General features: G+C 41.8%; 2 protein-coding genes across 5 annotated transcripts in view; one reads left to right on the plus strand and one right to left on the minus strand.

Annotated features, from left to right (window-relative positions):
* The window catches only part of ttll5 (tubulin tyrosine ligase like 5), a 53476-nt gene extending 51930 nt beyond the window's left edge, over positions 1-1546 (plus strand). For 2 of the 4 annotated variants that reach the window (XR_002872676.1, XR_002872674.1), the window contains exon 31: positions 379-419. Coding sequence is in view for 2 of the 4 variants with exons in the window: in XM_023951957.1 (XP_023807725.1) it covers positions 379-425 (47 nt within the window). In the remaining 2 variants the exon portion in view is untranslated. Of the gene's footprint in view, positions 1-378 lie in introns of all 4 variants that reach the window. The other 2 variants (XM_023951957.1, XM_023951958.1) reach the window with 1 other exon arrangement.
* Positions 1547-1600: 54 nt separating this feature from the next.
* Positions 1601-12059, minus strand: tgfb3 (transforming growth factor beta 3). The gene is made up of 7 exons (XM_004082330.2): positions 11295-12059; positions 7491-7654; positions 6148-6277; positions 5907-6014; positions 3324-3480; positions 2644-2797; positions 1601-2560 (listed from the first exon to the last, which is right to left on the minus strand). Exons 1-7 carry the CDS (start codon positions 11638-11640, stop codon positions 2402-2404), a joined length of 1218 nt encoding a protein of 405 aa, XP_004082378.1. The 5' UTR covers positions 11641-12059; the 3' UTR covers positions 1601-2401.
* Between the last annotated feature and the right edge of the window lie 525 nt (positions 12060-12584).

Consider the following 12584-nt stretch of genomic DNA (forward strand, 5'->3'; position numbering starts at 1 on the left):
GTTTTTGGTTTCCAGCTCATCCAGGCCTCAAAACGTAAAGGAGCACCAAAACAAACAAGCTTGTGGAGGGAGAATGAAAGGGAACCGTGTTTAGGAACACAAGCATGGTCGTTCCGGTTGAACATGCCAGATCTTTTTCTGCTGAATGCTTGGCTGGACTCCAGATGATAAGATGAGACTTTGAAGGGAAGAAGCTGTGATACAAAAAAACTACCAAGCGTGGTATCTGAACAGATCAACTGGTAGCCATCTCAGTCATAAAACGAGATAAACATGTTAGTTAGCACCACAATTTTCCAAATAGACAACTATTTGGGAGGAATTTGTGAACACCCTTTATGACAAACAATCTTTGTGGGTTTTCCTTTTGTCTCTTAGGTCTCTACCGGAAGCTCCTCCAGGACAAGGAGTCTTCTCACAGATGACAAGAAAAAGATCCGGGGGGCGTCATGCCACTCTGCTGGCCCAACAGGTGTCTCTGCATGTAACTGCATCTCACACAAGAAGTGTATTCTGGGAAAGGACAACAGATAAAAGTATCCTAAAGATCGAGCGGGGACCTATTAATTTCTCTTCCGTGTAGCCGCAGACATGCGAGCAAGTCGTCTGCCAGCTCAGGAATGCCCAGCTTTGACGCAGGTTGGGATTTTGTTGCACACCTCCTCCTGCCCCCCCCCCCCCCCCCCCCCCCTTTCATTCCCCTTGGCTACAATCAGTTTACATCCCAACAGCTGCCCGCCCCCATTCCCTCCATGCTACTAATGCCACAGCAAGATTTTACTGACAGATAGCCTTCAGCAGATGGTTTTTCAAGCCCTGTTGGTATTTAACTGCAGGATTTAGTGTTTGATTCTATGTGTAGGCACAAGCATGTCAAGTCCAGGGCACTCCTCCCTGAAAAAAAGAGAAAAGTAAAAGATGGGGAAGAGCTAATAGAGGACCTTTGATGGGTTTTCAACACTTTTTGTTAGTAAAATGTCAATCTAAGTGCAGTACACCACTTTCCAATGATTCTGATACTTTTATGGATTTTGTCTGTTCATTCGTAAATAACTAGAGTTTAATATTTAAGAGAAAATAAAGTCTCCATATGTGTGATTTTTTTAATGTTTCCTCAAATGGACCAAATGTATAACAAACTGAACTAATGTAGAAATGAACATTATTTATACAATGCACTTAAAATGCATTTTTTAAATGTATGTAGCTCAAAGCAGAACTTAAATGATCCTTTTACTTACATGTACAAAGGTGTAATGTTAGCTAAAACCAGACCAGTAGGCCTTTACAGTGAGCTTTCTCAGGGTGTGTTTACAAATCTGTGGATTTGTTCATGTTGTCCAAAATACTTGAATTTTATGCACGATTAACTGGAGACCGTTACCTTACATGTTTTTACACATATTGTGGTGTTGGTGCAGTATAAAATAACCAGTTGTTGTGCTTTTAAGCTAGCCCCCGCCACAAAGTGATTGTTTACTGTGTACATGCATGGAAATGGAATTATTTCGTAGCAAGTGGAATTGAAATAAACATTTTAAAACTATTTAAATGTGAGGATTGATTTTATCCAATAGCATTAAAAACTGAACAGAGCTACTAAGTTGTTTGTATTTTTAATTAAAAAAAGAGGGTGTTTCCAAGAGTAATAAAAACATTTACAGTTTGTGATCGAGTTCACTTAGTGACAGACGTGTCATACAACAGAAAGGCTTTCACTTGAATAAAATCCCTGGAATCACCATCCTGTTGTACTACAGAGGTAAACATAACCACCAAAATACTACAATGAAAGACATATTGGTTTCCAGCATGTTTTCTTTTTTTTTCTCCTATTGTCATTCATTTATTTATTTATTATTGACAGCGTTAAATCCTAGACGGTCTAGAGCTGTGGCATTTACAGCTTCCAGCTGGGACATTTTTTCCAATGTGTCCTCTGCATTTGCTCTCAGCAAACCGGTCATCTTCATCCCGCTCTTTGACACATGCTGAGCGTCTTCTGCGGTCTCAGTCCCGACGCCGTTACGATTATTTTAGGTCCTTCAGATTGGTCATAGCAAAACAATCATTGTTCCTCTTTTCATAAAAAAACAGGATTTGATTATCATTATTTGGGAGATTTTACAGGGTTTTCAAAACACAGGAAGATAAAAAAAAAAACAGTAATACTGATGACAAAAGGCAATGCTTAGGGTTTTACAGCACTCTTGATGAAGTGGTGTCCTATCAGTCTTAGTAAATGCTGCCAATAATTGTGGGCAGAGTGGTGGACTTTTGTTTCACAAGAGATGGGCGGGTCTGGAAGAACTGTACCCCACTTTTCCACCTGCCTCAGAGTAGTGCCGCGAGCCGTCTCATTCCACGTCCTTTATCTCATCAGGGCTCGAAGCCCTGAAGTTCAGCTGCACTTGCAGGACTTAACGACCATGTTGGAGAGCTGCTCCACTTTTGGGGAGCGACCCACGTAGTACAAGATGGTGAGGGGCTCCAAGTCCTGAGGAACACAGCAGGGCGAGGCAGACGCCTCAGGGTTCAACGTGTTGTAGAGGCTCAGCAGCTGCAAAAAAAAGGCACAGAGAGGACTGTGAGAAATTGCTTTTTAACAAAGAATCTAAAGGATGGACTCCACTCTTTCCTCACCGAGCTGTGGGTGGTGTCTGCACTACGGAGGTAAGGACAGGGACCAGAGCAGAAGTTCGCATAGTACCCTTCAGGCTGATGGATCCACTTCCAACCCAAATCCTTTCGGAAATTAATATATAGTGGTCGTACGCAGCAGTTCTCCTCATAGTTGCTGAAAATAAAAGAGGCAAAACTTCAAAATTTGAAAGAAAGCAGAGTTTTAAGACTTCTATACGTGTGTTGTCCATGGTTTCATAGATGAGTGAGAAGTTCAGAAATTCCTATTTTAGGTGTGCCCTTATTTTCCCTCTTGGAATCAGCCCAGGTGAATTTGGTACTGCCTGCTGCCCTGAAGGAGGAGATGGAAAGCTAAGGAGACAGCCTGTTAGAGGTGGTGCCCCCTTCTAGCGCTGGGACAGATCCTAACTTGTATGGTCTGTCCTATCTGGGTAAATGTGCTTCGTAGTTTGCATTTCATGCCCATGCGCATTTCATTCTTGACCTCTTTTTTGTTACACTTGAGCTGATATTGAAATTTGTCTCCCCAATTTTCATGCTTTAGTACAATTTTGCATCTGCCAGGTGTCTCAAGTTCGACTTTAGAGCCGGGCCAGGCCTGGAATGTCTACAGTTAAGCTGGGGTTTTATTTCAAAAGGTTTAAGACAATGAACAATAGTCCAAAAGTAGTGGACCTTACTTGAAGCAGTAATTGGTGTCAAGTGCCCTCTTGCGCCTTCGAGAGGAGGAGTGGGCGTCCAGCCTGTGTGGAGGCAGCATCATGAGGATGAGGTGAGGGTACAGTTGCTCCTTTTGCTTCTTGGGACGGCTCAGATCGTCATACTCCGCCTCCACACCTGCAGGGAAACATTTTACGGGAACGTTAAAGATAGCTTGGAGCCTGACTGTGGTCATTTTTCACATTAGGATTATCCACAGGCACAGCTTCAGTCATTTCGGGCTCACTTTTCATCCCTCTCCATATTTAACACAGCTCTTTCCAGCTTCTCTCCTCGTCTTTCCTCTCGGTTCATGTCTGCTCATCCAATCTGCGCCTGATAGCTAAAGCAGTTGATATCTCAGGAGAAATGCTGGTAAATGTGTATGGCCCTCTTTAATTTGTGGCCAAACGGCTGAGCGCCATTGCAGCACATTCCTTGTGGCCAGGCCAGTCAGGAGTGTTCCCAGGACTGAAGGCCCAGGGGCCCCAGGGCTAAGTGAGATACCAGATCAATTGTATTCCCATGCTCTATGCATGAGTGTGTGTCTTTGTCTTAGACACAAAAGCCATAACCTTTAATAAAAACTAAAAAAAAATCTCCACTGTCCTATTTAGTGATGATGTGTTTGCTTTGAAGTTTTTTTAAACCTCATAAAAAATGAACAATAAAGAATCTGACATTAACAAAACGTCTATGAAGACTAAAGCCACTGAAACCAACATAGTGGGGATTAGGTTTCTAGGTTTTCTTACCCCTTAATGCCTGTATTTATTTTAAGCTATAGGGAAAAAAAATCACTTTTTTTGCTTTCATGTAGATGCTAGATTAAGGTAAATTTGGAGCTGATAAGGTTTGATGTGTATTTGCATCAATGGGCATCAAGGAAGATCAATAAAAAAGTAAAAAATTATGGATAAAAAATGTGTCCAAGAAAACTTAACAAAAACTACTTGGAAAGAAAAATCTTAAGTTTCAAACAGAACAGAGATGACTATCTTGAACATTGGACAATTCAAACTCAAGTTAAACAAACATAATCGTTATGTGGCGCTTGATTGTGAAAAGGAGCTGGCGGGGCATTTCTTTTCTTTTGAGAATAATAGATCAAAGTGGCGTCGAATCCTGACCAAACACAGACTTGGCCCCCACAGTCTGACCGTGCAGACGGGACGACACTTAAAAGGAAATCTCAAAACATCCGAATGGAAGAGTGCGTAGTCAAACCCTCAACAAACTGCTTTGAAACTCAGATGCAGTGTTGAAAGAGGGGCTCAAATGCTTTTTGGGTGTTTTCCCATTGACTGTGCTATATAGAAGCATTTTGGTGCATGACAAATGTCTGCAAAGCAAAAAGATTAAATAAAAGGGGGGAGAAGCAAAAGAATCTAAAAATAACATACTATTAATATTCCCGGCCTTTCATCATTTACCAGCATCATCATGAAACACATTTCCAGAATACCAGAGTTCCAGTTTGTTTTGGCATTGACAGGAATGAGCAGCTCAGACTGATCAGGCCAGTTTCCATTTCAATGTTCTCAATGCTGTGATTGATTTGCGATTGAAGAAAAAATAAAGGAGTCTCTCAGGATTTGTTGCAGATGTTTACAGTAGCAGACAGAGCAAAGCAGCATTGTTAAAACTACATTAATATGAATTCTTTTGATAAGGAATTTGGCTTTTTTCAATCTCAGTTTGAAATAGTCTGATATGCAGGTGCATCTCGCACGGCGTTGTTTCTTCATGCATAGCTTGCAGGTACTTTTAAAAAATGTGTGTAGATTATAATGTTTAAACGATTAATTGTGTCAAATATTCTATGATTAAATGCTACTTATTCTGTGGCAACATTTTAAGCTGCTACCAGATAGAGGAGACACTAGATCCTGTGAAAAGGGGTTGAAGTTTTATCCGAGTATTATCCGAAAAATACTGTTTATTATGAATATGCAGACACTTTAGTGAGAATATATACGTGAAAAGGTGCCACTTGAGTAGTTCTTAATGTTTGAGCCTAATTTGGACACGACTGTGCATTTAGTCAAAACACAAAAACTAAACATTTGTTCTTTAAAATCCATCAAACACACTGTAAGAACAGGCCACCTAAAATATGTCAAAAATTCTTAAAATGTGAACAATTTTCTTTATGCAAAAACGAAATCTCCCATTGGGATAAGAAAAAATGGTCTTACCAAGGATTGTTACTCTAAGAAAGACAAATATTGTCACTAAACTACAATTATTTCGCTATTAAAAGAAATTCCTAATAAGATTCTTTCTTTAGCAAGACAGAATTATTTCTCAAAGGGTCTTATTAATTTCTTAACTTTCAGTTTTTGCAGTGTACTTTCTGATATAACGCTTTTTTTCAGTGTGTAGGAAGCATAATTCTTAAAAATACTACTGGATGCCCTCTTCAACATTTTAATCTATTTAGATTTCCCTATAAATAATTAACTTTAAGCCAAATTGAAACTCTTTTTTCAAGAATAGTTCAACAGTTTTGTTCTAAAACTAAAAAAAGGTGAAACGAATCCACTTCACCCCTTTGGTCTTACCTTTAAACTTGACCTCGAGCACCTCATTGGTGTTTTCGATGATATCTCCATTGGGCCTGAAGGTGTGGCAGGGACAGTGCACGCTGATCTCCAGGCCCAGGTTGGTTTCTGCAGCGACACCAAGAGCAGAATGATCAAGAATATTTTTCCCCTCTGCTTCATCCGTCCATTTCTACATTCAGCTCTTCTTTTCTGTCAAAATTTGGTGCAAAGAAAGGAACTTTTGAGGCATCTCACTCACGTCGGTACATGAGCCATTCCCTCACTGTCTCTGTCACATCAAAGGAGATCCACTCAGGTGTCCCTTTGGTCGGGACGTTCTTGCCCCCAATGTAGCGCTGTTTGGCTTTGGGGTCGTCTTTTTGCAGGATCTGTGCAGAAAGATGGAAATGTGACCCAGCTGCATAAACTTTATTTTCTCACACACACACGCTCGCAGAACCAAGGCTGTCTGTCTGAGCCAGACTCTCCAGGATGCCTTGGGCCAAATGTCTACTCTTCATGGAAAAAGTGACTCCCTGTGTTGATATCCCCATTTTGCAAGTTAATGCCTGTGCGTTACCCTCCTGCCAATGAAAAGCTGGCTGTCCTTCACCTCTGCCGTTCAAACGTTGACTCCAACCTCTAACATTCATCGTCTTAGGGTTCAGAAAGTATCTGAAACATGTCATGTCAATACCATAAATAAACGGTAAAACTGAGAGGAAGGAGAATGCACAAGAGGGTTTCAGACAGTCCTATCTGACCCAGCACCTCTCCTGACAAAGGTGTTTATCTATGGTGAGAAGCATGTGTTTGGGTGGTGGGTTTGAGTCCTTGGCCCTCGCAGCAGTGCTATGGATAATCAGGTTCCTGAACATGTCGGCATCTAATCTGTCTTCCTGTGGGAATGAGTGGCTGCGGGATTTGCCAGCGTCAGCCCGTCTGCCAATCAGCTCTAGCCCCAAGAGTGTGGGGGTGCGCGATCGGCTCCATTTACTCCCACCGGTGGGTGACCCTGCCTCTATCTTCTCCTAGGCCCCTGGAAAAAATCTCGAAGGCCTGACAGTCTGTATTCAGTGCTGGCCAGAGCCTTGCCTCACAGGCGGTATGCAGTCCGGAGACGCTTGTCTCCCTGGCAGGAAGTGCTGGAACCTGATCGTTACTCCTAGTCTCTCACGGGAGATTAATGGGGAACCAGAGAATAGACTATTCTTGCCACCTCGTATGCAGACACCAACCAGATGCATGCTTCAGAATTGACCATAAGCACATGTATGTGCAGACAAGTATAAAAAGCTTTCTGAGCAATTGTGTTGAGTCCGACTGCTTAAAAGACAAATCTGCAGAACGGTAATGCCGAGTTTCCAACATATGGCAGCACCAACTCATATATTTGTCCTGATGTAGAATCCAGTGGTCTATAAGCAGATGGAATAATGATTACCACATGAAAAGAGGAGAGAGGGAGTTGGACACCCTAATATAAATGTTTTCGTCCTTTTCACTGACCTACGTAGGCCTTTGGAGAGAAGTTGAGCTCATAACTACTGACACCCCCCCCCGCCCGTGCAAACAGTGCAAATGATCGGTCAGTTCACACACCTGGTAGAGCTCAATCCTCTGCTCGGTACGCTTGGCGCTGGAGTTGGGGATCCGCAGGGCCCGGAATTCAGCTCGGAACAAGTTGGTGGCGTTCTTCTCCATGATTGACACGTTGAAGCGAAATATCTTGGAGGTGATGCCCTTAGGGCAGTAGGAGAGGTCGTCTGCAGATAAGGAGGGGATCAAAGCATTTACATGTCCTTCAAAGAAAATTTAGATTTGAAAGGTTTAACCATTTACAGCCCACGTAAGGAAGCCATCATTGCCAAGTATAGGCACTTGCGTGAGGCACAAGTTGAGATCACTGAATGAGAAGCAAACGGACCATGTGGTAGTAAAGATGATTCATCCTCTTCCTCATATCAGTGTTTGTGCCCAACAGGTGCTCCCAGGGTCCAGACAGCAGTTGAAATCAGAGATTAACCGCAAGAAAACCATCTAAAGCCACTGAAAGTATGTTTGGCATCATGTATTCGCATGATTTTACACAGAATTAACAAAGTAATTGGTCGCGCCAGGATTCAGTCTCCAAAGCTTTCTGTTAAATTTAAAACCCCTTGGATTTTTTGTACCATTATATCACTGAGGAGTTTATTATTATAACAGGCAAAGCACATGCAGCGTTGAGCAAAACAAGCACATAGCAAACCTTTTATGAGCCCACTGGAAACAGTCATTTACAGCCAAGCCTTGGCTAATTTATTACCTCAAGGTTAAGCTTTATTACTGAGCCTGAGATTTGCTGGTGGCTGATTGGCGCACAGCACCTTGAGCCAATTTGCACCTCAGACAGTTGTGGAAAAAGAAAAACTTAGAAGTTGCTCCTGTTTGGTGCAAAGAAGGAGCTTTTTCTGCATCATCCTCATTAAATGTCTTGCTGCGCAACATAGTAATGTCATCCAACTTTCTTTATTTATGGGTGACTGTTTTAGTGCCTCTTCCCGGCCACACATCTGTCCACTTTTGTACACAATAAGAGAGGAGGGACCTTGAAAGGTTTTTTTTCTCCCCTCAATATCTGCATCTCCCCTTTCCTTCACTGAGCCTCCTCCACAGAAGGTGGAAAGCCCCACTTGGAGGAAAGATTTAAAATTCTAATCAAGTCTTTGGTTTCCTTTTGGGTGACTTCATTTTTTCCCACTGCAATGGTTTTAGGGGGATTTTGCATTAGAGATTATTTTGCCAAGGGTCTGAAAGATAATTTGTTCCATGTTGGGTGAGTGGAGGGGATTGGGATTATAATTAAAATTCAATAAATTCAATCATTTTTTACCCCTGTCATTTATAGATTATGGCTTCAGGCTGGGCGTCAGGATGCTGAACCCAAAATGAGTCTGGAAAATCTTGGAGGAAGCTCAGATTTAAGATTTTAGGGTCTAATTTCTATTCCATAATCTGTTTAGAAATAAAATCCAAGGGAGTATCCAACCACAATGAGCTAGAAAGCTATCCATCTGAGATGAGTGATTTATTGATTTAATGAGTTCATATTCTTTAAATAAGTGTATTTTCTAAACAACTAGTTGGATCTTAGAATTATAAATAAAAAACTCTTTTTAAAATCAAGCACTCCCATTTGAGCTGCTCTTAAATGTTTTTCAATATTTTACAGAAAAGATTCTCATAAAGTGTCATGGCGCGGAATAGATCCACACCTGCCACTCTGACACCCACAGGTGGATCCTCATAGAGGTAAATGGTCCCAGAAATCACCACTTTTGGCCATATTCTCCCCCAGTCCAAAAACATGCTTCATAGGTTGACTGATTTCATTTAATTGCCTGTAGGTGTGACTGGAAGTGGGAGTGATTGTGTGGCCCTGTGACATGCTGGTGACCTGTTAGGCTCTGACAGCCCTGTGACCCCGAAAGGGATATAACGAGTTAAGAAAAGGGATGGATGGATGGATGGATGAAAGCATAAATTGGCAGGTGTCTACATAATGTGGGCTCCAGATCTCTTAAAGCTAAAAAAAGTGTTTTTCTTTGAAACCTGAATTCTGCTATTCACTTAAACTTCAAGAAATTCAAAAAAAGACAAAATTTCCATTTAAGAATCTACAAGTTGACTTACAACATTTTATTTGGTTTAACAGACTATGCTGGGACTGCAGATGAGATTATGTATGAAAAACCCCCCAACTTGTATTGGGAAGAAAAACCTTGTGAACACGTGGGAGTTTTTTTGGAGCGATGCTGTTGCTCTGGGACCAAAAGAGAGACCGCCGTCTCTGTTTGTACAGATGACATCACCCTTCTACTATCCCATATATCAGAAACCCTGCTGTCTTCAGCACCGCTACTCATTTTTTACTAACTCACCTCAGTGTCAAAAGATTGGCCTGAAATTTCACTGAAACGGCATGATGCAATTTGCAAGGCAAGTAAGTCAGCATCCTACCACAGGCTGAAATATACGGCCGTCTCCTTTCTGCAGCGGGACACGCTGAGCTCCAAACTGCTGCCATGTCTAAATTCAGCTTTGTCTGCTCCTAGATGGCAAATGCATTGATTTCCATTTGTAGTAATGTCTAGCATAGTAGTCTGGAGCAAGTGGTGCATGAAAGCATGCGAGAAAAGGTTCTGTTTAACTTCTTAACTGTTCCTGGAGAAAAAAGAGAAAAAAAAAAAAAACAAGAGCAAAACTTGACCACATTCCCAAACAACCTTCCAAAAGCAGCGCATGTAAAACTCATTATATCCATCAAGAAAGAAAATGAAGTACACTGCAAAATTATCAAGGTGAGAGACATTATGTTCCTGCATACTGCAACATGCCTAGCTCCACTTAAAATTACATAATGGAAAGAGAGGGACAGGCTTTAATGGATGGGTTTCTGGAACCTTCTGTAAATTTGAGTAATATCTTCCTTGATTATAAGCTGATGGGAAGAAAGTGTTGCCAGTAATGAATCAGGTTTGTGTCTTTTATTATCACCTTTAGTATGACCTACAGAATGATGTTTCCTGGGCACCTGGCCATCCCTGATCCCACTCCATAGACCTCTGTTTGTTTTGGGAGCTCTGGCTACCTCTGACCAGCGGATAAACCCGAAGCTGTGTATTTTGAATGTCAAAAGCACTTTGTGGGACCCCTGAAATGGATTCGATTCAGGGATTACTGTATGCTGAGGTTCTGCTCAGTGTCACAGCATAAACACCTGTTGATTTTTAAAAGCGGCTGCTGCCGCACACTCTCTGACCTCTGACCGCCAATGGGCTCGGGCCCAACTGCTCCACTTAAAAACAACCCGTCTCTTGAGAACCCTGGTCTCCGTGAGCTTCTGATTTATGGAACAATCAATGGGACATATTTTATACAGGAAATACCAATATGGATGGAGCAGGGAATTAGATCATAACAGGGAGCTATTCCGAAGAAATAGTTGGAGGGGGGGAGAGGTGACTAAGAGTGGATGAAAAATACCGAACACAGCTAGAAAATGGAAATGAGGTATTAGAGTTGGCAATAAATACTACACCTAAGAGCCTGAGAATTTTCCTCACTTAGGAATGCGTCAGGCTGGAGTTCCCATGGCTTCAGTGTAAAGTATGTATGGTGCTCATACCAATTAGGCTGTTTACTTTGCTCTCTTCTTTGCGCCATGCATCCCTGCTCACTGTGCATAAATGCTGTGCCATCCTATCATCACAATAACAATCTTTGCAAAGCATGACAAGACCCTTTGTTTTATTTGAATCCATCTAAAATGTGGCCACTTGCTGACACATCCCAACACAATTTGCAACTCAAGTGACATTGCTCAATCATTCTTTAAAGACTCAGAATAGAGAGAAAACTCACTGTTTTCAGGTGAAATATTGATCATGTTGAACTTGTAAATCTCTTTGGCGTAGTACTCAGTCTCTGTGCTATCCTGTCCGCAACTCTGCTGCCGGTCTCTTCCGAGCTCCTCAATGAGCTCCTTGGTGCTGTTATAAAGGGCCAGAACCTGAAAGGGTACCTGGGTCGGCCCCGCTGTCTGAGGCGGGCTGGTCATCCGGAGTTTACTCAGAATCTGTCCGCGCACCGCCTCCATTCTCTTTTTCCTGATGTTGTCGATATCCACAGTGGTGCAAGTGGACAGTGAGAAAGTCATTGTGACACAGTTGCAAAGGAGGAAAAGCAGGAGAGCTTTGCCCAGATTCATATTGCATTCACTCAAAACCGATCAAGTAAACGTAGAGAAATAAAATTGCAATAAGAAAAAAAATCTAATTCCAATTGTTATTGAATCCTTTTTAATATATATATTTTAAATTCAAGTCGTGAGTGAGTTCTGTTCCTGAAGAAATCCCATTTTCTCATGCGCTATGTCATCTTTGCAAAATGGGCAATTGCTTGGGCGCAAATCCGTACCATTTTGGAAAATATTCTCAGTTCTCCATCAAAACTCTCAATTACACTCTTCATTACCCCTTGTGTCATTCAAGCATCTCTCCTCTTTAGCTTTATTTCAATCTCTGCGCCGTGGTGAACTTGTCTCTATTCCACGAGGGTTCCCTCCCCATCCACTTGCGCTTTCTGGGGTCCGTGTGGCTCCGTTATCTCCCTGTAGTCCGACCTCAGACACGCTCTGCGCTGAGCCCTCAGTCAGACTTTATAGCTACAAGCAGTGACGTTTTGGAAGGAGGGGCAGCAATTTATTGTGCTTGAACAATGGGCGCTCTTGCAATCTCAATTTAAATGATGGCATTAAATATGCTTTAACATTTTAAAGGTGAAAGAACTTTCGTTTTTCAAAGAAAAAAAAAGTTAGTAATGCGTAATTTATTAATCATTAATTTCCTTGTTGATTTAGTCTGGGGATCCTTAAAATGTCAAAGAAGGCGATAATAAGCCGAGATTTTGAATATTTTGGGAGGACTAAACTCAAAAGTTGCATTTGATGGAAAGTGCAAATGCAGATGGTGAAGCAACATTTATGAGGTGCACCAAGTGTGCGCAGGAGTGCAACCTGATCCGCTTTTGAGTGCTACCGTTCAATGGGCCGTCTGTTTTTTAAAAGCATGCACAACACTGACATCTAGTGGCAAAAGAAGGGAACTGTGTTCAGAATGATTTTTGTTTCTTTGCAGAAAACTGAAAATATTG

Source organism: Oryzias latipes, chromosome 22 (genome assembly GCF_002234675.1).
Source record: "Oryzias latipes chromosome 22, ASM223467v1".
NCBI lineage: Eukaryota > Metazoa > Chordata > Actinopteri > Beloniformes > Adrianichthyidae > Oryzias > Oryzias latipes.